Below are 24,464 nucleotides of genomic sequence, written 5' to 3' on the forward strand. Positions count from 1 at the left end.
TTAAAATCTGCCTTTCTATCTCATTATGAAAGTTGGTTCATCAAAATAGGAGGTCAGAACATATCTTGTTTAACAGTTTCTTTGATTGATTTATAAGTTTTATAAGATATCTGGAACATGTGCCTCCACTTGTACCCTTGCTGCTGTCCCCATATATGCTGGTTAGGAACGGACCTGGGCCATTTGGGCTCAGCTCAGAGTAGCTGGTCCTGGGCCATATCTACTGACCTCCTTGGAAGCTCTTAGGACCTTGTCTAGCTCAGCCAATGACCGTGAAGGACCTGGATTTTACTAGACTTCTTGGTTCACCCCTCAATGTTCACCTCTAGTAAATCAAGCAAATAAACGGAATTACATAAGTCGTGTTTAACAGCATGTACAGAGGCGAAACAAAAGGAGTACAGATTATCTCATAGTGCATTTACCTGATTAGATAAAGAAATACTGAATAATAGATGACTCTAATGTACTTAATACTTGGGTGACCTTGACTCCAGACCCTAGATGCTTAAATCCTGAATTCTCTCTCAATCTTGCTGGAAACCTCCTCAATCTTCTACTTTTATTTTCTAGTTTGTTCCTATGTAAACTTCTAACATTTATCGCAGTGTGATTATAGGCCAATACACGTTATTAATTTATTATTTGGTTTAAGCATCTGGGGCGGTTCCTTTCAGCAAATATTTGACAACCTCTCATGTAGCAGGCATTCTGCATGGTGCAGTAGGAGATACAATGGTGAACAAGGAAGGCTGACCCTTGCCTTTGAGGAGCTCACTGTCTGGCAGGGAAACAAACACAGTTAAGAAATATTGATAATTCTGCAAATAACTAATTGCATTTCTCGTATGTGCTACAAAGGAAAGTACAGAGTGCCAAGGGTGTAGATAACAGAGGAACATAACCAAGTCTGGAGGTGCCATGAGAGTGTCCCTGAGGAAGTACAGCTCCCCTTAACCACAAGGGATGCCTGAAACAGAGGATAGTACCAAACCCTATATATACTGTTTTCCCTATATGTACATAGATATAATAAAGTTTAATTTATAAATTAGGCACAATAAGAGATTAAGAACAATAACTAGTAATAAAATAGAACAATTATAACAACATACTATAATAAATGGTAGGTGAATGTGGTCTCTCTCTCCCAGGATACCTTATTGTAAGAATGTAATGCCTTTTCCATTTTAAGGAAGCACTTTTCATGCACTGTGGCCTTCCCTTTTGCAGTTTGAGCTGGCTAGGTAGACTTGATCCTGGGTGAAGCCTACTGGGCCTCAATAGTTTGATCATGAATCTGTATCCAACCTCACTGGTGCTGGTAGAGCAGAGTAGACATCGCTGGCAGGAGATTGGAGGGTGGGAGAAAAGGAGGATCTAGGGTATTTCTCCTCCTTAATCTCTCCTCATGAGACATCTCCAGTGAGGGTACCCCTGCCAGGCAGCACTACCTTCCACAGTTCCATGGCTTCCGTTGGCCCCTCCAAGTCTAGGGTAGTGACAGTCTGCAGTTGCTAAACTCTGGGGTGCCTCATCTTCTCCTATTTACTCTTTCAGCTCTTCTAAAACCCCTCGTTATTAGCAGAAGATGAGATATTAATAATCTGTGGCATGTGGTGGCATCACACTACTTAATTTGCCACCCGTTGCTTCTTACGATGATGAGCCAAGTTGAAGGCAAGATTTCTGAAGGTCGGTTAGTTTCTGCAGTTGGCTGTGAGAGCGACAGGAATGATTTAGGAGAATATGGGGTGAGATGGCTACTTCTGACGTCATGGACCAGCTTACAGGAATACAATTTTAAGTTCAAGATCTTAAGTTCTCTGTTTGACTTATGTTCAGAAAACCAGAGAACTTCTATACAAGCCTGACAAGATGTCATTATTTCTTATACCCACAGGCCAGAGGAGGCTGAGAATTAATGCCAAGAGCTAACTGTACAGCTTGCAGAATTATAATGCAAGTATAGCTTACAGCCCACCAAAGTCTCTGTTGTAAGGATTTGATCATTGACTAGGAAGGAGTGGGACCCTAAGAATCAAGATAGGTATTTTGAATATACTTGAAAGGACCTGAGAATCTTAATCATATAATCAATTTGAAACTTTCTTGTTAAAAGAATTAGCTTCTCCTATCCTGGCTGAACAGCCTAGGCTTCCTTTGCTTAAAGACCCTATAATAATCTAATTTGCGGCAGTTTTCCTGCAAGGATACGGCTGTTCTCCTTAAAGCCTAGACCTATGACCACTCATTGTCTCTGGAACCATCACTAGGGTTAGATCCCACTATGCCCCAGGAAGACAAGTGCAAAGTTTGATCCAACAGGAGACAGCTTAAACACAAAAATAATTACGAGATCTTTCTAATTTACATTTGCAGAAACCTAGGAAAGATATTTGGAATTGGATTCTTGGCATATTAGATCAAAGAAAACAATATAATGTTGGATCATGAGAAATATTAATGTAGATGCAGTTATCAGAGACTACGAATTGTGCGAACTTTAGCTATAGGAAGTGACCCCAACATTTTACTTGGTTGAAAGCTGGACTTAATAGTGACCTACATTAGGAAGAATGAGAGGCCAGAAATGCACTGTCAGATGCTTAAGGAGATGGGAATGTTGAAGAGAATTTATATCATGTGCAACCCACTCACCTAGCCTCTCTCTTCCTTGGGAAAGTCCAGAGAATACTCTCCTAACTATGACATTAAGAAATGAACTAGTGATGGGAAATGGATGAGAATGATAGTGAGAGACTTGACCATTGAAATTATCTCAGTCAGTCTGATGTGATCCTAAATTAGCCAAGATTAGATGACACTACTTAACCATCAAAGATAAGGTTGGAGCAATTACTATAACTGGTAAGAGAACCAGAGTGACAATAGAAGTGTTTTGACTGATAGACATCAGCTAATGAATAATGAGGTAGCTAGAAATGAAATAGATGGTCAGCTTACAAAAGTATTGCTTGAACTATATAACTGGAAAAAATTCTAAGTATCACATGTCAGTTATCGACTGCTGTGTAACTAATCACTCCAAAACCTAGTAGATTAAAAATCATTTTCTCACAAATCTATGGGTCATCAATTTAGGCTGGATTTAGCTGGATAGTTATTCTATTAATTTTGCCTGGGGTTATTCATGTTATTTTATTCATCTGGTGGCTAAACTAGTGCAAAATGATCTAGAATCACCTCACTCCTTGGTGGGGGTTGGCAGGCTGACAGCTAGACTGTCTCAGTTCTCCACAATACGGCCCTTCCATCAGGCTAGCTCATGTTCATACACACGGTGGGTCTCCAGATTCACACAACAGAACGCAGTGCAAAAGCAACTTTCAACCTTCCACTTTCATCATATTTGCTAACTTCCTATGGACCCAAGTAAGTCGCATGACCAAGCCCAAAGCCAAGTCTAGGATTAAGGAGATCTCCTGTATGGAAATATAAATTTTACAGACATTAGTATACAGGTGTCACATAAAGCCTTGAGATTTAACAAGATCCAGGAACTGAACCCTAGAATATTACAACTTTTAGAAAATCAGGCAGTTACGAGGAACCAGCAAGAGAAAACGAAAAAAGGATCACTCAGAAAGGCAGGAAAAAAACTCCATAGGGCTTCCCTGGTGGCGCAGTGGTTGAGAGACCGCCTGCCGATGCAGGGGACGCGGCTTCGTGCCCCGGTCCGGGAAGATCCCACATGCCGCGGAGCATCTGGGCCCGTGAGCCATGGCCGCTGAGCCTGAGCGTCCGGAGCCTGCGCTCTGCAACGGGAGAGGCCACAACAGTGAGAGGTCCGCGTACCGCAAAAACAAAAACTCCATAAAAGGATGGTGTTCCAGCCAAGTAAAGTAAGTATTTGAGAAGAAAAGAGCAATCAATCATCAGGTGAGGTAAATGAGAATTTTAAATTCACAATGAAAGCAGCAGTGTGGAAGGGACTTTTGATCTCGATAAGACCAGTTTTAGCGAAAGGGTGAGGGTATTCAAGTCTAAATAGAATAGTTTTAAGCCAGAAATGAGAAAACAGTTTTTAGCTGCAGGACATTGCTTCTGATATAATAACTAGGAAAATATGACACATTTTTTTATTTTTCTCATTTTTATTGGCGTATAGTTGATTTACAATGTTGTGTTAGTTTCAGGTGTACAGCAAAGTGAATCAGCTATACGTATACATATATCCAGTCTTTTTTTAGGTTCTTTTCCCATATAGGTCATTACAGAGTATTGAATAGAGTTTCCTGTGCTATACAGTAGATCATTATTCGTTATCTATTTTATATATAGTAGTGTGTATATGTCAATCCCTAACTCCCAATTTATCCCTCCCCCCCTTAGATTGGAAAACTGTGGAAGTAATGCAGACTGAATGAATTAGAGGTAGTAGAATGTGACCAATAAACAGATCTGTCGACTGTAATGGACAACAGAGGTAAACCCATCAGTGATCAACATATCAGCATTAGCAGAGGAAAAAAATGGAGGAAAAGATGTCATAATTAAGCCCATAGCTAAGGTGATATATTCTCTTTTTTCCCAACTTTATTGAGATATAAATGACAAAAATTGTATATATATTAAGGTGAACAACAAGATGATTTGATATACATATATATTATGAAATGATCACCATAATCAAGCTAATTAACATTTCCATCATCTCACATAATACCATTTCTTTGTATGTGGGGGGAGAACACATAAGATCTACTCTTAGCAAATTTCAAGCATACAATACAGTATTATTAACTGTAGGCACTATGCTGTACATTAGGTCCCCAGAATATATTCATCTTATAGCTGAAAGTTTGTACCCTTTGTCCAACATTTCCCTTTTTCCCCCAATCCCCAACCCCTGGCAACCACCATTCTACCATCTGCTACTATGACTTCGACTTTTTTTAGGTGCCACATATAAGTGATATCATACAGTATTTGTCTTTCTCTAATTTATTTCATTTAGCATAATGCCTTCAAGGTCCATCCATTTAGTGACAAATAGTAGGATTTCCTTCTTTCTCATGACTGAATAATATCACATTGTATATATATACCACGTTTTCTTTATCCATTCATCAGTTGACGGACACTTAGATTGATGCCATAATCCTGGCTGTTGGCAACAACGCTGCTAAGAATGTAGGAGTACAGATATCTCTGAGATACTGTAACTGTGCTTGTTTTTCAACCAAAGAATGGTTAATAGTTAAAGCTCAGGGGTTTGGTGGACTGGTTCCTGTTTCACTTTGAGTTTTTTGCTCTGTTTCTGCCTTTGTTCTTGTTTTTACAGAAATATATGACCACTGACCCATAGAACAGATATGCTGATCTGGACAATGTAATGACCACACTCAAGTTCTAATATCAGCAAGGTACTTCGTGATTAGTGTACACATCTCCGAAAACAGAAGAGCAGCCTACCCCCAGCAAGTAGCCTGCAGCCGTTTCCTGCTTCCCTTCTTATATAAATCCTGGCTAACACTTGAAGAGTTGGGAGTTGGTTCTTTCAGGCAGTAGTCCACTTTCTCCCCAGGTTGTCGGTTTCCTTAAAATAAAGCTACTTTTCCTTTACCCAACACTTGTTTCTCAGTGTTGGTTTCTTCAGCAACAAGCAACAGAAACTGAATTCCATCACAATACAGATTTCACTTCCTTTGGATATATGCCCAGAATTGAGATTGCTGAATCAAAAAATAGTTCTGTTTTTAACTTCTTAAGAAAATGCCATACCGTTTTCATGATGACTGTACCAATTTACATTCCCACCAACATGGCACAGGGGTTCCCTTTCCTTCAAATCCTCACCAACACTTGTTACCTCTTTTCTTTTTGACAACAGCCATCCTAACAGGCGTGAGGTGACATCTCACTGTGGTTTTGATTTGCATTTCCCTGACGATAGTGATGTTGAGCACCTTTGCATGTACTTACTGGCCATTTGTGTATCTTCTTTGAAAAATATCTGTTCAGGTCCTTTGCCCATATTCCAGTGGGATTATTTGGGTTTTTTGCTATTGATCTGTAGGAGTTCCTTATATATTTTAGATGTTAATACCTTATCAGGTATATGGTATCTAATAAATATTTTTTTCCCATTCCCTAGGCTGCCTCTTTATTTTGTTGATGGTTTCCTTTGCTATGCAGAAGCTTTTCAGTTTGATATAGTCCCGTTTGTTATTTTTGCTTTTGCTGTTTATGCTCTCAGTTGCATATACAAAAAAAATCATTGCCAAGACAAATGTCAAGGAGCTTCCTCCCTATGTTTTCTGTACATGTCTGTTAGGTCTACTTATTAGTTTCATTCGGTGGTGTCACGTTTGCCTGCTTCTTTGTGAACACAAGTCTGTTTCCTCTGGTTTGCTTTCTCTATACAGTCCTCCTTGATGGCTCCACTGGCGTTTTACAACCTCCTACCTGGAACCCATAGTTTCCACATAGGAACTTTTGTCCACGGATGGCTGCTAAGGTTACTATTGCTGTGGGGTTATATATGAGAGACCTCCTATTCCACCATCTTGCTGACCCAGAGCAAACATTGTAAAGCCAAACAGAGTATTCTCTAATAGTTTTTGGAAGAACTATGATAGACAACATTTCCTACATGTAGCATGTAGCATCCTTCCTGGCATACCCCCAAATCCACATTTGATGTATATCTCTATGGTTTTCCTCCTGGGCTAGAAAACTCTCAGGGCATCTATCTCAGGAAAAAAATTATAGGTCAAAAACCACTATGCTTAAAATAAAAAATAATAATAAAAAAAACCCACTATGCCAAAGACCTTCCCATATGCCAGGCTCCCCCATCCTGCCTGTTCCAACTTCAGACTTACAACTTCTACTTCCATTTTTATACGTTGTAAGCCCTTGCCCCCATCAAATCCAATCTCTCAGGAGACATAAATAAAATACAACCAAAGTGGAATGGGAAAGAGAGAACATTACTGATAACAGTCATTCACATAATTTATTCTCATTGGGCTGAAGGCAAGTAGGGAATATGAATCCTAAAGTTTGGGGATAGGAAACAAAGAAAAATTATTTCCTCATTCTCCCTGACTATACTTTCAAGTCTTCTTCCTGGTTTATTACGTTATTTGGACAACCACACTTGACCACACCTCCTGACATTACTCAATATTTGCTTGAGTGAAAGAGACTGAGGCAAACTGAAGGAGCAGCTCTCATTACCCTCTGTCCATCACCCAGCAAACAGCCAGCCATGTCCTCACCATTCCTGTACACTGTTGGAGAGATGAGACCATCACACCAGCTGTGCCTACTGGGGTTGCTATTGTTTTCTCTTATTCCAAGTCAACTATGCCAGATCTGTGGTGAGTATGGTTTGACCTAAATTGCTCTAGCATGATAGTCTGAAGACTATTGACAGGGAGCTTTGTGTAGAGTTACCTGAGAAAAGACCCTATTCCAATTCTGTATGCCGTTGGACTCTATGAGTAATGTGAAGGGTGGCAGGAGATGGTGAGGAAAGTTCCACAATGTACGTTGTTTTAAGAGGGATCATAGATTCAACATTAACTTGCCTAACTCTTCTTCCTATGCTAAGAGCCTTTCTACCACAACAGACCTGCCCAGTAGCTGTCTATTCTTGTTCATTTTCAGTGATAGAAAACTCATGACCCAGAAATTATTCAAGATCATGGAAAGGTGTCTTTTGATTCTGAGATGCAATCTGTTTTTCTGAAGTTCAGCCTATGGGTTTTAGGTTAACTCCTTGTTTAACTATGAAGAAAAAAATAATGTTAATAATCTCTTTCAAATAACGAAGACTGTTCTCTTGTCATTATTGAGTTCAGATATTCCAAGCTACACATCTTCTTCTTTTCAACTTTTCCCCACAGGACGTGGGTAGAAACCCATCATCTCTCCTCTGCATGTAGGCTCCAGAGAGTATGTGATTCTATTTCAAAACTACTAACTAAGAGAAAGAAAAACTGGTTCAGGTATAGTCTGACCCCTTAATAGCCAAATGATCCAATGTTTCTGAATTTTTTTAGCTTCGTCTATAAATGGAGGATAATCAGGGAAAGGTGTTGAAGCAGGTGATTTCTTAAAGTCCGGTATAGCTCACAGGTCATGATTTCTCTATTATAAGTCTTTACCCTGGAATTGAGCTTCAAACCAGTCCAAAGATGGTGCCACAATGTGGTGTCAGCTGCGGCTACATCTTCCTGGTCTCTACAGCCCACAGGAAGCAATCCATCGCACAGCAGAAACACTAAAGTTCCGAATCTGCCAGCTCTAATTGTTCTTCCTGGCCTGTCATTTCTTCTGTTGTATCCTAAGAACAGGGGGTCTCCATGGAGGCTTTGGAGTTTCATTCATTGTACAAAATAATTAACTTTGTTTTTGTGGTTAAGGAAGCTGATTTGAGCTGTTGACCAGGAACTAAAAAGTCTATTTCAGTGCCAGAAAATCCGCTGAACTGGATGCTTCCATAAAATCTCAGAGGCGACTCACAGTTGTCCAGTTGTGCCTGTAACAAACCATGACCTTCTACAATCACTCCACTCAGATCTTCCCGACTCTCTCTTTTAAAGTGAAGAAAGGTGGGCAAGGAAAATAACATTTCCTGGACTCTCTAAGTATGTGATCCTTAGAAACTCGAGTTGAGCTAGAGGTAGTAATATGTACAGTATTTTATAGTTTACTTAGTGGGGGTTTTTTTTATCCAATATCCATGGAGTAGGTGTTACTATCCACCATTTCAACTGAAGTCAAGAAAGTTACATAACTTGGGGCTGCCCTGGCGGCGCAGTGGTTAAGAATCCTCCTGCCAATGCAGGGGGCACAGGTTCGAGCCCTGGTCTGGGAAGACCCCACATGCCGCGGAGCAACTAAGCCCGTGCGCCACAACTACTGAAGCCCGTGCGCCTAGAGCCCGTGCTCCACAAGAGAAGCCACCGCAGTGAGAAGCCCGTGCACCGCAACAAAGAGTAGCCCCCACTCGCCGCAACTAGAGAAAGCCCGCGTGCAGAAACGAAGACCCAACACAACCAAAAATAAATAAATTAAAAAAAAAACAAAAGAAAGTTACGTAACTTACCCCCAGTTATAAGTTAAGGAGCAAAGAATCCAGCCAAGGCCTGCCTGAACTCAGGGTTCATATTCTTCTCACGATTCCACAAACCCATGAGATAATCTGGAGATGGGTAGGATTTTCTTAAGATTACGGTCAAAGAATATTTAGAAATGTTTTCAGTGATAGTTAACTCTTCTTATTCTCCAGTTCCTGGGGGGTCCGGATTCTCCTTTTATTTCCACAATGTAATGGGACTCCCTCCATCCTTGCCCCTGGGATTTGGACACGTCTTAGGCTAAAACCAGAAGGTTTTCCAAAGGGTCCATGATGCTGAATAACGATCTTGATGCCTGGCCAGTTGGGCAATCAGACAATGCAGCTTTGGGCTCAATCACCAATGACACGTAGAATTTTTGCCTTCTTTCTCTTCTCTCTTCTTCCCTTCAGCATTAACCCAAGTGAATTAGAAGAAGATGGAGAAGGAACCAACTGACTCTAGAAAGTAGATTGGGCTAGGCTCCAATTACCAAGGTCTCTTTAAGGATACCCTCTCTAGGCCTCAAATTAGGTAACGGTACTAGATCTACCTGGCAGGACTTATATTCTGCCAGGACACAATGGTAAGGCTGAATAGTTGTTAAAATAGTTACCACTTCCATGCTGGTTGGCAAAAAAAGTAATACCTGGCAGAGCGGGGCTCCAGACCCACCTTTGTATTGTTACAGCAACACTGCCAGCGACTACTGGAAGGGTCTATGCCTGTGCCACATCTGTTCCTAAATCTTTTAATATCATCCCTGTTCCTAGCCCTAATATTTCACGAGTGTGTGTTTCTTATTTCCTCCTTCCCTTGCCACAGAGGTAAGCAGAGGAAACTGCTCCTATCTAAATCCTCTAGTAAACACAATGGTAAATGCAAACTATACCAAAGGAATCCAAAGTGCCAACGTCCTGTTGACCTTCAGACTTGTTCAGATTCAGAACCAAAGGCTAGAACAACAGCTGACTCAACAAATTAAAGATGATATAGAAAAAAGAGGTGAGTGCCTATATTCCCCGGAAGAGTTAGGAAAAGACTTACCTATCTATAAAGATGATCTCCAGGGAGTTCTAAAAATTGTGTGTCCAAAACATCCCTGATACATCAATCTTAGCTGTAGAAAACTTGAGGTGAACAGGGGTAGATATAAAGTGTAGTACACTTGAAACTTATTTAATGTTATAAACCAATGTTACCTAAATTTAAAAAAAATCTAACACAAGTATGTAGTGGGGTTTTTTTTTGATAAAGTTCACATGAAATTCAAAAAAAAATTGAGATGACACAAAGGTACCTCAAAAGATCAATCCCCTGCCACTTACTCTAGAGCTAGGCCTTCCTTCTTTGAGCCCTGAAAATCATATTCCTTCAAGAAGTTACAAGGAAAAGCAAAAGAAATTATAGACTCTCATCCATTAAGACTGTTATATGATATAGTTGAGTTCATGACCAGAGAGGGTGTGGACCACAACCAAGAAATCTGACAGTAGAGAGGCAACCACAGAGCAACAGAGATGTGGACTGGTTTGAGACCAGATTCCACTTTGAGCCTTTCTTTTCAATATCGAGCTTTAGCTTTCTAATGAGTATAAGGGGGAAATACACCGCCCCCACCTACCTAACAATATTATTGTGAGAATTAGGAGCAGCCTGAGAGTTTGGACGCTCTCTAAGGCAGAACATACAAGTCAATTATTCCTATCCAGGAAAGACGGCACCCACAAGGAGAGAAAATTCCAAGGCTTTATTATTTATCTATTTTTATTCTCTGTTCATTTTTATAAGGATTACATGATTCCAAAAAGAACCCATAATTTCACGGGAAAGATTAAGATCTCGCTTGCATTTATACAGTACTGCTAGAAAAGGCTCTGTTTTGGGGATAAAGAAGAGAACAACAAAATATTAGTAAAGAGTAGAACAGGAGAAAGGAGTGACAGCAATATAAGTCTCCAGGAAGACAGGAGGCCAAAAAAATTATAAGCATGTACCTTGTTTAACTTGAATACTTTTCTTTTCAGAGCCAGAGATAACCTCAGGAGAGCTGGCCTTGGCTATCCTGGCTTTGGGAGCGTGTAAAAACTCTAGTGAAGTGTTTATACCTGATGCTTATCTGGTTAGCAAACTAGGAGAGAAATTCAAAGCAGAAATTGAGAATATGGGTGAGAATCAAATGTTCAGAGACCCTGGACATCCTTGTCTTTTCCTCTACTGATTCAGAACTGTATGAAGTTTCCCCCTATTTTTTCCATCTCCTCTTCACTTCATTCATCCCACTATTCCTTTGAAGATCACTTGCCCTTCTTCCTTCTTTCAACATGCATCTTGAGTTTTCTTTTCCAATATGTTCAACTGAACATTGACCTTACGTAGGATGATGAATGCACACACCAACACACAAACATACAGGTCACAGTTCTCTAGTCCTCCAGAAGCTTGGCATTTAGACAAATTACACCAGAAATAGCTGAGCAATACGAGACGCTGTGTCATAAGTATCAAAGCATATACATATGATTCTATAATATTACAAGGGCTAAAGATGGCAAAAAGTACTTTATCACTGGGAAAAATAGGTTGACCATCACAGCTGCTAGTGAGGTACATTTGTGCATTCTAGTCCTAACTATGTAACCACCTGAACATCAGGATAGTATTTTTTTTTTAATTTTTATTGGAGTATAGTTGATTTACAATGTTGTGTTAGTTTCAGGTGTACAGCAAAGTGAATCAGCTATACATATACATGTATCCACTCTTTTTTAGATTTTTTCCCACATAGGTCATTAGAGTATTGCCCTGTGTTATACAGTAGGTTCTTACTAGTTACCTATTTTATATATAGTGGTGTGTATATGTCAGTCCCAATCTCCCAATTTATCCCTCCCCCCCTTATTCCTTGGTAGCCATAAGTTTGTTTTCTACATCTGTGACTCTACTTCTGTTTTGTAAAAAAGTTCATTTGTACCCTTTTTTTAGATTCCACATATAAGCGATATCATATGACATTTGTCTTTCTATGTCTGACTTACTTCACTCAGTATGACAATCTCTAGGTCCATCCATGTTGCTGCAAATGGCATTATTTTGTTCTTTTTATGGCTGAGTAATATTCCATTATATACATGTACCACATCTTTATCCATTCCTCCATTGATGGGCATTTATGTTGCTTCCATGTCCTGGCTATTGTAAATAGTGCTGCAGTGAACATTGGGGAGCATGTATCTTTTCAAATTATGTTTTTTTCTGGATATATGCCTAGAAGTGGGATTGCCGGGAGTATTTTTTATACCTTTAGTGCTGAATCTCCTCAGTTATAAAATGAAACGAGTTGAGTTGAATTTGGTGGCCCTTAAGAACCTTTAAATTTCTCAACTTTGCCGATTCTATGAGCAATATCTCCCCTCTGTTATTCACCTCTCTTTAAATGTAAAGAAATGGAGATAAAGTAAGTAGAAATGTTTAAAATGTACTATTCCGGTACCACTTCCGTGACTAAGGTATTTCTTTTCTCTCTGCCAGAAACACACAGTGACAATCCGCTGACCAACTATTACCAGCTCAGCCTGGCCCTCCTGGCCTTGTGTCTGTCCAACGGGAACTACTCAACCACCAACGTTATTCCTTACTTCACTCCTGAAAATAAAAACTATTATTTTGGTGGCCAGTTCTCAGTAGGTGAGTCATTTAAACCCAATTCCCTTGGTTTCAAGGACATAGGCACCAATAGGCCTTGCTCTTTGAATTTTTCTACCAGTAGGTACTTGAATTTTTTCTATCCTCTTTACCCTAGTCTCCTCAGAAGAGAATTTTTGTTTAGAAGAATGGATATTGAGTAGTATTTAAGCCTCTTTATGGATGTGCAGTATAGTAGAAAGATGTGGTTCCTACTCACACTTCTGAGTAACCAACAGATGTTAACTCTTGACTTTAATTTTCCCATCTTTAAAATGAGGATAGATCATGAGACTCTTCAGATAAGACATCTTAGGAAGTATAAATATTAGAGAAAGGGAATGCGGTGGAATTCATTTATCTCAACCCTGCACCTTTCTCTCATCTATTGGGACCATTTGGATGTGTGGGATTACTTCCAAATAATAGATTTGGAAGTAATCTTTCTTCCAAAGAATAATAGATTTGGAAGTAATCTTCTCATCTATTGGGACCATTTGGATGTGTGGGATTACTTCCTAATAATAGAACCTCTCCAGTGGTCAGGCCCAATAGTTTGATCAATAAAGTGCGTATCCACCATGGAGAAGGACCAGACATTTCCCACTGGATCCGCTTACACATCCAAAAAGAAGTCCCCTTAAGACAAGTAGTGTTGTTGCCCTAGGGGCCCAGATCCACAAGCTCATTTTTCTCCAAGAAGTTCAAAGAGAACCACCATTCAGTGTCTCAGGATAGTAAGGAGAAAGTGAGCTTCTTATACTCCTTCTTCTATGAGAGAGGGAAGGCAACGTGCCTAAAGAACATAGAGGAAACCAAGTAACGAGCCAGGAAAAAAAGACCTTATCCTCCATCCTTCCAATCTCTTGCCTCCTCCTCCCCATTAAGAAGGTTTACTGAGTAAACTGCTCTCAAGCGCTATTTCTTAATCAGTCTAATGGAAACCTTGGAACTTTACAAAGACATATTTGTTTGGAGTATTATCCTGGGTTTTCTCAATTTCTTTGCCAATATGGCTAAAAGATAAAAAAGGATGAGAACAACCAGTATGTAAAAGCAGACCATTCATGTGTTTGCACCTACAAATCCATATGTGTTTCTATGACCAAGATGTGAGTTTCTGAGTACAAGGTACATGGCTATGCAACATAAGGAAAGAATCTTGCAATATTTGAGAGGCTAGTGCCAGAGGGATGACTGCTGTACCTTGAAATTCTTATCTCCCATCATTAACGAGCATAACCAACCATCCCAGTTTGGCCAGATTTGTCCTGTTGTTAGTACTGAAAGTCCCACATACCAGGAAACTACTCAGTCCAGGGTGAACCAGGATGGTTAGTCACCCTATCACTGGTGTTTTGCTTCCTGACAGATACTGGAGCAATGGCTGTTCTTGCTCTAACCTGTGTGAAGAGGAGAATAGAAAAGGAGGAGATTGAAGCAGATATAAAGGATTTAGACAAAACCAATGTTTATATAACATCCCTGGTAAATAAGATTCTGTCTGCAGAAAATGATGGTCTCTTTGGAAACATATTTAGCACAGGAGAAGCTATGCAGGTAAGTCAGAGCGTAAACCAGGAGACGGGGAAGGGATTCATGGAGAAAAGCAACATCTTCATCCTCCCTTACTGGCCTCCTAAAGACTTATTATCCATTCTGTTTCCTATACTGACTTTGATCTTACTCATGTGATTCCCCTCCCCTGCCTGAAATGTATTCTCCTCTCCTTTACCTTTCCATATCCGATGCTTCTATGAAGCTCTTCCTGGCTCCATTTAAGAAATTCTACAGCCTGCTACAATCTATCTTGTTGTTTATCACATGCAGTTTCACACTTTACCATATACCGTTGTTTGGCGTTTCACCTTACCTCCCAAATTAGGTTACTGGCATGGAAATAATAAGTGGTAGTGGAATCTGGTAGTTATTGACATTAAGTTATTAATGCACAACCACCCAGTGAAGAAAGAATTATTATCTCTATTTCCTAGGAAGTAATAATAATGAGTGTGAATCATGGAGTACCGGTAACTTGCCTAATAGTACAAAGCCAAAGAGCAATGCAGATCGTGATAGGACTGAAATAATTGGTTTCAAAACTCCTACTCAATGCCAACACTATCTTGTATATGTTCCTTGAAGACTAAGAATTTATTCCTGCATTTACTCACTGATCTACTCAACTCTAAGGGGTAGATACAAGAGGAGATGAAGAAAGGTTTATAGAAAAAAAAAAAAGATTTCACCGAGTCTTTGGTATGAATTTGGGTCTGCTAGGCTGGCTCAGGGTGAGAGGACTTTCAAAGGGAGAGAAGAAGCAAGGACAAAGGACAAAGGTACAAAAGAACATTCCATATTTTAGGAAGATCAAAAGGTTCAGCACAAGGTGCTTGGGAAAATTATAAGACGGGGCTGATGATGTAAGCAAGGGTCCAATCATACAGAGTGTTCATATTGTTGTTACTGTTCACACTTGATAAGTTTGAAATTAATATAAAACCGTGGTTTCCCATTCTGGCTGCACATTTGAATCACCTGGAGGAGCTTTTATAAAATACTAATGTTTACACCCCAAACCAACCAGTTAATACAGAAATTTAGGGGTGGAACATGGGCTTTGGTCTTGTTTAAAAACCCTACAGGTGGTATTCATTCACAGCAGGACCAAGAGCTGCTTACCTACCACAGTTTATAAGAGAAGATAAAATATGATGAGTTTTTTTTTTAATATCCCACAAATGCTGGTTGACTACTTGGTTATCTTTAAGAGTCTTCAAGAAAAAATGAAAAGGAGAACTGTCCTTCCTTGAGAAACCACAGAGCAACATCTTCAAGTTTAGTCCATTTTAGCCCTTGACTTACTCTAATACCCTCTTAATTTTTCCTACCCTGTAATTCTTCCCCTTCAGTCCAGTTTATATCTGCTGCCTGGATAGTTTCTGTTCAAGAACCTGTTAGACTTCCCACTGTCAAGCAAATGATGGCAGACACCGCACCGTGAAATTCAAGGGTCTACCAATCTGGTCCCAACCTCCTTCTCCGGGCTGTCCTTCCACAATTGCCCTGAGTGTTCCCTCTACACCAGTTCTCCTAAGCCAGGAGGAATCCTCTGGGGATTTTACTAAAGTGCATATAACTCTCATCATAGCCAGGCCAGGCTCTGGCCATTCCTACTTTATCCCCTATGGTCAGGTTGTTGCCTCCTCATGTCACCTACTGAAATGCCATCATACCACCAAGTCTATTCAAGTACTGCCTTCTCCACCAAGCCTTTCCTCAGTCTCACTAAATGTTTATGAGCTCTTCCTCTTTGGAAAGGCCATGCCGCTAGATGCTTCTCTTAGGGCATTCATCTTAGGGACTCCTTTACAAGAATCTGTTCACACTATTTATGGATTGCCTCCTATATGACAAGTACTGTTTCAGCATCAGTGGTACAAGAGTAAATACGGTAGAGAAAGTCTGTTCTCACTGACGCTATGAGAGTTTGTGTGATTTAACAATTTCCACCTCCCCACCCAAACTAGCTTATAAGCTTCTTGATGGCGGGAAAGGTATTTTAGTGGTCTAAGGTGGTTCCTATGTAGTCAATGTCCAATAAAGATTTACTAAGTTAGTTAGATGCAGGCTTTCCCGTTATGTGAAGTTTCTCTCATTTATTCCCATTCTCTCTCTCTCTCCCTCTCACGTTAGGCTCTGTTTGTCTCATCAAACTATTACAAAAATAAACGGAATTGCCAAGAAACTCTGCACACAGTACTTCACGACATCCTTCAGGGAGCATTCCATCTGCCAATTGCTGCAGCCCAGATCTTACCTGCCCTGATGGGAAAGACCTACTTGGATGTCAACAAAAACTCTTCTTGTGCCTGCAGTCCAGGTATAGCACTAATGAGCAAACTGTTTTGCCTTTCAGCATAACACCCAAAGTGTGTGAGACTTAGGTTTCCTCAGGGACCAAAAGTGACCAGTTAAACCTCTAAAGCATAACAGTTCCCAGATAGAACTCAGTCCTCCATATGTGATCATAACCACCTGAGGATTTGTCCTTAACAGAGTAGTAGAGGCTGTTCTTGGTTCAAACACTGATGAACAAGGTAGAGTTTATTAAAGGACGTCTATCTCCGAAGGGATGTTTTCTGACTGCTGGATACAGAGATTTTCTGAGCATCATTCCCATCCTAAAAAGTATGGTGTCTCTGACTTTTCATTATGCTCAATGAGTGGTCCCTCAGAGACATAAGACATCAATGTGGAAAGAATATGGCAGTATTATAAGAAAATTGCAGCATGGATCATTAATCAAACAACTGATTTTGCAACAAGGTACGAAAAAAGAAGACTTTTCCTTCTGTCTATCTTGTTCATTTCTGGTTCAGGCACATGTAGGTTTAGGGATCTTAGACAAAATGTTTAACTTCTAAGCTTCAGTTTTCTACTATAAGAAATGCAAATGATAATAGTATGTAACATAGGTATTTGTAAGGACTGAAGGAGAAAATCCAAGTAAAATGATTAGTACAGTGCCTGGCACATAATGTTTTCAATAAAGGTTAGGAAATAAAAAGGCTAGGGATTGGGAAAAAATAGGGGAAGGGCACTAAGAGATACAAACTTCCTGTTGTCAAATAAATAATTCATGGGAATATAAAGTACAGCATAGAGAATATAGTCAATAATATTGTAATAACTTTGTATGGTGACAGATGGTTACTAGACTTTCCATGGTGATCAATTCGTAATGAATATACATGTTGAATCATTGTTTTACACCTGAAACTGACATAATATTGTATGTCAACTATACTTCAATAAAAAAATTAAAAGGCAAAAAAAAAAGGGGGTGGGAAGCATTACTGTATGCTGCACCAAAGCAAAAAAAAAAAAAAAAAAAAAAACAGGAGCCTCTGTGGGAAATGGGAGGTGGGGTAATTGAATCGCTGAGACAGCTGGAAGCTGACGCAGGCACAAGCCCGCACGAGCCGGTGAGTAGTGTGTGGTTTTAATTTGTGCTTTAGTCATATGAGAGATCTGCCCCGTGACTGCTGACCCTCGCTCCTTGCACAAACCTTCCTCTGCATAAAGGGAAGGAATCGTTGCATAGGGCTTGGATAGGTGTGCAGACTCTAACCTCATTTTTTATTATTCCTTATAATAATTCTTCTCTGCCTTTCTGTCTCTGCCAGATAAATTCAACATCTCCACAGATGAGCCTGTACCTGTGACACCTACTATCTCACCCTCCAATATTTCAGTCAATTACTCTGTGCAAATCAATGAAATTTTCAATTCCACCAAAGTCACCGTGAGAAAGGGTTCTGTCTTCCTCGATGTGATGATGGCAGCTGAGAAACAAAATAAGGCTGCATTTTGGTATGTCTGTACATAACCTAAGGTTAAGGAATTTAATGGGATTATGACTCAGCAAGAATACATCTGCAACTGAATACAATGTACATTTAAAACACCTCCCAGTGAGTACTTTTGCTGTTCACCAACATCGCATGGCCGGGGTTAAAAAAAGGGAGGTGAAATTTTTCCTCCTCTAGCATGTAGCAAGTATTAAATTATTGCTCACTGAATAGATAAATAAGTACCAGGGATCCCTCTTCTGTCAGTTAAACTCCTTCAATAAATAGAACCTCTTAAGTCAGACATTTTGTGTCTGGAACAGTGGTTCTTAACTATTTTTGAATCACTGACCCCTTTGAAAGTCAGATGAGTGGGATTCTCATCCCAGAAAAAAGAATATACACACAAAATGTGTCATTCTTAAAAATTTTTTATTTTATATTGGAGTATAGTTGATTAACAATGATGTGTTAGTTACAGGTGTACAGCAAAGTGATTCAGTTATACCCATAAAAGTGTCCATTCTTTTAAATTGTTTTCCCATTTAGGTTATTATAGAATATTGAGCTGAGTTCCCTGTGCTATACAGTAGGTCTCTCTTGGTTATCTATTTTAAATATAGTAGTGTGTACATGTCAATCCCAAACTCCCAATCTATCCCCCACCCCCGCTACCCTTTACCCTTTACCCCTGGTAACCGTAAGTTAATCCTCTAAGTCTGTGAGTGCAAAACTTGTCATTTATGTTTTTTTTACATGTGCGGTTTTTTAAAATTAATTAATTATTATTATTTTTTTTTTGGCTGCGTTGGGTCTTCATTTCTGCATGCAGGCTTTCTCTAGTTGCATCAGGTGGGGGCTTCTCTTCGTTGCAGCGTGCTGGCTTCTCATTGCAGTGGCTTCTCTTGTTGCGGAGCATGGGCTCTAGGTGCGTGGGCTTCAGCAGTTGTGGCATGTAGGCTCAGTAGTTGTGGCTCGTGGGCTCTAGAGCACAGGCTCGGTAGTTGTGACACACAGGCTTAGTTGCTCCGCGGCATGTGGGATCTTCCCGGACCAGGGCTTGAACCTGTGTCCCCTGCATTGGCAGGCAGATTCTTAACCACTGCACCAGCAGGGAAGTCCCCAAAACTTATTATTTAAATCAGAGGTCTTACAAATGCCTCCCCCACCTTTCAGAAGGTTCATGGACTCCTAGATTAAGGTTCCCTGACCTAGAGAGTTCAAATATTAAAATTAAGATATTGACTCTGCCTCTGAAAAATATGGCTTATTTGGCTCCTTAAACCTAACTGACAATAGCTTATTGTATTTAATAACATGCTGTAAGATGCGACAGAGAAAATCGTATATATATGAAAATTATGTCTATGTGTATATATATAACTATAAAGCCTGCTTTCAAGTGTTCCCAGGAAGGTAGAGAAATGTGAATAAAGAATGTGAAAAAGACATTGACTATGTCACTTTTTAATAAACAGGTATAAATTACTAAATTATCCTTTCCTGTTCCTCTTTCCTCAGTGCCTCTAGGACAACCAATTAACACTTTCTTGTACTGCTTTAGTGTCTTCATCAGTTACTGTCTTGGGTAGAAGATTTGAAATTGTTGATGGCAAAGTGTCTACTATGGCAGGAAGGAGGGGCAGAAACCAGGGGAATCATTTCTCTAATTTTGCATGGATTGTAGGAGGGCCTGCATCAGAATGACTTGGAATGTTTATAGAATGTGCAGATTCCTGGTCCCAGCCCAGACCGACAGAATCAAGGTATCTGGGGATAGGGCCAGGAGATCTGCATACTCTGAAGCATCTTCAAGTGATTCTTAGGTGTGTTAAAGTTTGAGAAACGCCCACGGAGAGTTGCCTTCGACCATTCTAAGTTCCTGGAACCCATTCACTGTCCCCCACAGTTTCAAAACGGAGGACAGCCCATGGGGGCCCTACATCACCACTGTTCAGAACATAAGCGCCAACAATAATGACAGAACCTACTGGCAACTTCTGAGCAATGGCCAACCGCTGAGCCAAGGTAAGGGAGAGTAAGACAAACAACGCTACAGAGTGAGATGCCCAAAGCATTCAGGTGTGAGGGTGTAAGCTTTGGCGGGGAACGTGCCAAGGAGCTGGGAGAGCCATATCCATTATCTGATGATTTGGTGGTCAAATCATTTGACCCACTTCTCCTTCTTCTTCCTTTTCAGGACCTGGGAGTTATGTTGTCAAAAATGGAGAATATTTGGAGGTTCGTTGGAGCACATACTAATAAACCCAAACCATCCTCAGCTGGGTCTAACCCTTTTGTAGTGAGATTCCATGTGGAAATTGATCTCACGCCTTCCTTTTCACTTATCTCGACCCCAATAGCATAGTCAATAACCTCTAATTCTCTCTTCGCATGTTCAATAAAAGATCAACAACTATACAAAAAGAGCATGTTCTAATAATTTCATAGCAAAAGGGAATTACTATTAGAGAGAAGAACTACCTCAGGAGGAAACAAAGTGAAAGAGATTAGACCCACTTGTCTAATAAACTGAGTTCTACTCAAGGTTCCCCTGCTAACTATCTGGGTGACCTTGGGCAACTGGGGAAAATGGAGATAAAGTTCTGGGTCTAATGGTGCAGCAGCAACCAATGAGATCAAGGAGAAAGTTCATAGGGAGACTGAGCTCTCTGAGACCCAGATGCAAGGGAGGAACTGAGTGGACATATTGGCTTCATACAGGCAGTGGGTAGAGAGAAAAATATTGCCATGGAGAAAGGGTGAAATGTGAAGCTTACACATAAAAGTCAGTCCACAAAGTTTGAGGAACACTTTCATTCCCTCTTCCAGCTGCCTCCCCTGGGTCCCACTTGTTCTCCCACATTTATTTTCCTTTCATTTCACCATAAAAATCACCCTTATAGTCATATCATCAAAATACACATGGAAAAAAAAAAATGACTCCAGTGTTCATTTCAGCAGAATTCACTTTAAAGAAAAAGTTGAATCATGTCTTAGCACGAGCTGGGTTACACCCCTTACTGAGTACCTGAGCTATATGCACATTCAGTCAGGAACCAGAAGAGCCTTTAAGAAGCCGGAGGACAAAAGTGCTTCAGATAAAGCATAAAGTAATCCATTTAAAATAACCTCCAAAAGGAAGAGCCCTTTAGGTAGAATCAGTTAACTTATTTCAAAAATGTCTTCCTCATTGCTCCTTGTGTTTTCATGATACTCTTCTCTTCTCCCCCTCCACCAGTAACCCTGATTCCTACACACAGTAACCCTCTTCCTACACACAACTTTCTGGCACTGATCTCCAACTCTCAGGTTCAGCTCTGCCCTGGCCTTCATTAGCCGGGTGTGACAGATGCCATCACAACTACACAGCAAGGGATTCCATCCTCTTGGGTCTGTGTCACATCTTGAAAGCTAAATTAGAGACAGGGGGGTCTCCATGGTGCTGTGAGCATGCAGTACCAGCTGTCAGATCTATTTGTAGACTATACAATCTATGTGAAATTGAAGGATAATGGTTTAGGTCACAAATATGCAAACTATTAGGACTGGCATTGCTGTCCAGCACAGCGTGACCATCCAGTTTATCATCCAACCGTAACTCTGTTAAGAGTGAAAGTGAACGTTATTAATAATTATACTCAGAAAAAAAAACAGATTAAAAACTGGGACTATCCTGGGAAAACCAGAACATATGGTCAATGTCGTCCATAAAGGAAGCTCAAGCAAAAAATGTAAACACAGGGGCTTCCCTGGTGGCGCAGTGGTTGAGAGTCCGCCTGCCGATGCAGGGGACACAGGTTCGTGCCCCGGTCCGGAAAGATCCCACATGCCACGGAGTGGCTGGGCCCGTGAACCATGGCCGCTGACCCTGCGCGTCCAGAGCCTGTGCTCCGCAATGGGAGAGGCCACAACGGTGAGAGGCCCGCGTATCGCAAAAAAAAAAAAAAAAAAAATATATATATATATATATATATATATATATATATAAACACAAATATGTCAAAATAACAGGAAATATTGCCCCTGAAATAACCAATGAAACTGAATCTCAATGTAACAAAGTTGGAATGGGTCTCTCCAACATCCCTAACTCTCTCTCAATGATTCTAGCTCATTGTCTGTAATATTCAGTCAATACCAGTAAAGCACCCAATTTATGTTAGACCTATTTTCCCAAATGTGGTACAAGAAATTAAACTCATTGGTATACCAACATGGAGTCAAGTAACATGCCATCACAACATTAAAGTCATTTTCTTTTCAATTCTCATTTAATTCTGATTGGATTAAATATCAAACCTCACTTTATGCCACTATGTTTTCCAACACTCCCCTCTAGCACTGCTAACCTCCGTTTCTGATGGAGAAAGATGAGTTTCCCCCAGCCCATGGTCTTTAAGTAGAAGGTAGTAACACTGTTGTCTGATAGGAATGCCTTCAATCTCTGAAACAGACATGAAGGTCAATGGAATAACGTTTCTTTAGCATTCCACTAACATTGGCCAGTGAAACCTAGCTCTGGCCACACTTGCATTCTGAGAAGATCCTATGGCTTGAGATTATGTCAGAACCTAGACTGAGGCTGAGGGGAGAAACTTACACCTACAAAGAAGTAATCAACACAAATAAACATTTCAGATGTCCAGAGAGAATCTCAGTGCTTTGATACCAGAAAATGAGGCACAGGAAAAAACAAACAAGGAAATAAATCAATAAGTCCAGTCAAGAGTTAACCAAAGACTATCAAAACATATGCTTTAAGAAACTATAGAGGAGATTGGTTCAAGATGGCGGAGTAGAAGGACGTGCTCTCACTCCCTCTTTCAAGAACACCGGAATCACAACTAACTGCTGAACAATCATCGACAGGAAGACACTGGAACTCACCAAAAAAGATACCCCACATCCAAAGATAAAGGAGAAGCTGCAATGAGATGGTAGGAGGGGCGCAATCACAATAAAATCAAATCCCACAACTGTTGGGTGGGTGACTCACAAACTAGAGAACATTTATACCACAGAAGTCCACCCACTGGAGTGAAGGTTCTGAGTCCCACGTCAGGCTTCCGAACCTGGGGGTCCGGCAACGGGAGGAGGAATTCCTAGAGAATCAGACTTTGAAACAGTAGGCTAGCGGGATTTGACTGCAGGACTTTGACAGGACTGGGGGAAACAGACTCCACTCTTGGAAGGCACACACAAAGTAGTGTGCGCATCAGGACCCAGGGGAAAGAGCAGTGACCCCGTAGGAGACTGAACCAGACCTACCTGCTAGCGTTGGAGGGTCTTCTGCAGAGGCGGGGGGTGGCTGTGCCTCACCGTAAGGACAAGGACACTGGCAGCAGAAGTTCTGGGAAGTACTCCTTGGCGTGAGCCCTTCCAGAGTCCGCCATTAGCTCCACTAAAGAGCCCGGCTAGACTCCAGTGTTGGGTCACCTCAGGCCAAACAACCAACAGGGAGGGAACCCAGCCCCACCCATCAGCAGACAAGTGGATTAAAGTTTTACTGAGCTCTGCCCACCAGAACAACACCCAGCTCTACCCACCACCAGTCCCACCCATCAGGAAACTTCCACAACCCTCTTAGAAAGCCTCATCCACCTGAGGGCAGACAGCAGAAGCAAGAAGAACTACAATCCTGCAGCCTGTGGAACAAAAACCACATTCACAGAAAGATAGACAAGATGAAAAGGCAGAGGGCTATGTACCAGATGAAGGAACAAGATAAAACCCCAGAAAAGCAACTAAACGAAGTGGAGACAGGCAACCTTCCAGAAAAACAGTTCAGAATAATGACAGTGAAGATGATCCAGGACCTCAGAAAAAGAATGGAGGCAAAGATCAAGAAGATGTAAGAAATGTTTAAAAAGGACCTAGAAGAATTAAAGAACAAACAAACAGAGATGAACAATACAATAACTGAAATGAAAACTACACTAGAAGGAATCAATAGCAGAATAACTGAGGCAGAGGAATGGATAAGTGACCTGGAAGACAGAATGGTGGAATTCACTGCTGTGGAACAGACTAAAGAAAAAATAATGAAAAGAAATGAAGACAGCCTAAGAGACCTCTGGGACAACATTAAATGCAACAACATTCACATTATAGGGGTCCCAGAAGGAGAAGAGAGAGAGAAAGGACCAGAGAAAATATTTGAAGAGATTATAGTCGAAAACTTCCCTAACATGGGAAAGGAAATAGCCACACAAGTCCAGGAAGCACAGAGTGTCCCATACAGGATAAACCCAAGGAGAAACACGCTGAGACACATAGTAATCAAATTGGCAAAAATTAAAGACAAAGAAAAATTATTGAAAGCAGCAAG

The 24,464-nt window shown here is 40.6% G+C and overlaps 1 protein-coding gene and 1 long non-coding RNA gene across 2 annotated transcripts in view; one reads left to right on the top strand and one right to left on the bottom strand.

Annotated features, from left to right (window-relative positions):
• The window catches only part of LOC113624689 (uncharacterized), a 90,857-nt gene that overhangs the window by 33,272 nt on the left and 33,121 nt on the right, over positions 1-24,464 (bottom strand). The gene's annotated exons all lie outside the window — the stretch shown is intronic.
• TCN1 (transcobalamin 1) lies at positions 7,181-20,554 on the top strand. Its single transcript, XM_027114597.1, has 9 exons — positions 7,181-7,352; positions 9,921-10,100; positions 11,123-11,263; positions 12,627-12,782; positions 14,152-14,339; positions 16,476-16,662; positions 17,969-18,155; positions 20,043-20,161; positions 20,334-20,554. The coding sequence occupies exons 1-9, from the start codon at positions 7,241-7,243 to the stop codon at positions 20,393-20,395; spliced, it is 1,332 nt and encodes a 443-aa protein (XP_026970398.1). The 5' UTR covers positions 7,181-7,240; the 3' UTR covers positions 20,396-20,554.

The sequence above is a fragment of the Aethalodelphis obliquidens genome, unplaced genomic scaffold (assembly GCF_003676395.1).
Source record: "Aethalodelphis obliquidens isolate GAN/ISIS:26980383/991018 unplaced genomic scaffold, ASM367639v1 scaffold14, whole genome shotgun sequence".
Taxonomy (NCBI): Eukaryota; Metazoa; Chordata; class Mammalia; order Artiodactyla; family Delphinidae; genus Aethalodelphis; species Aethalodelphis obliquidens.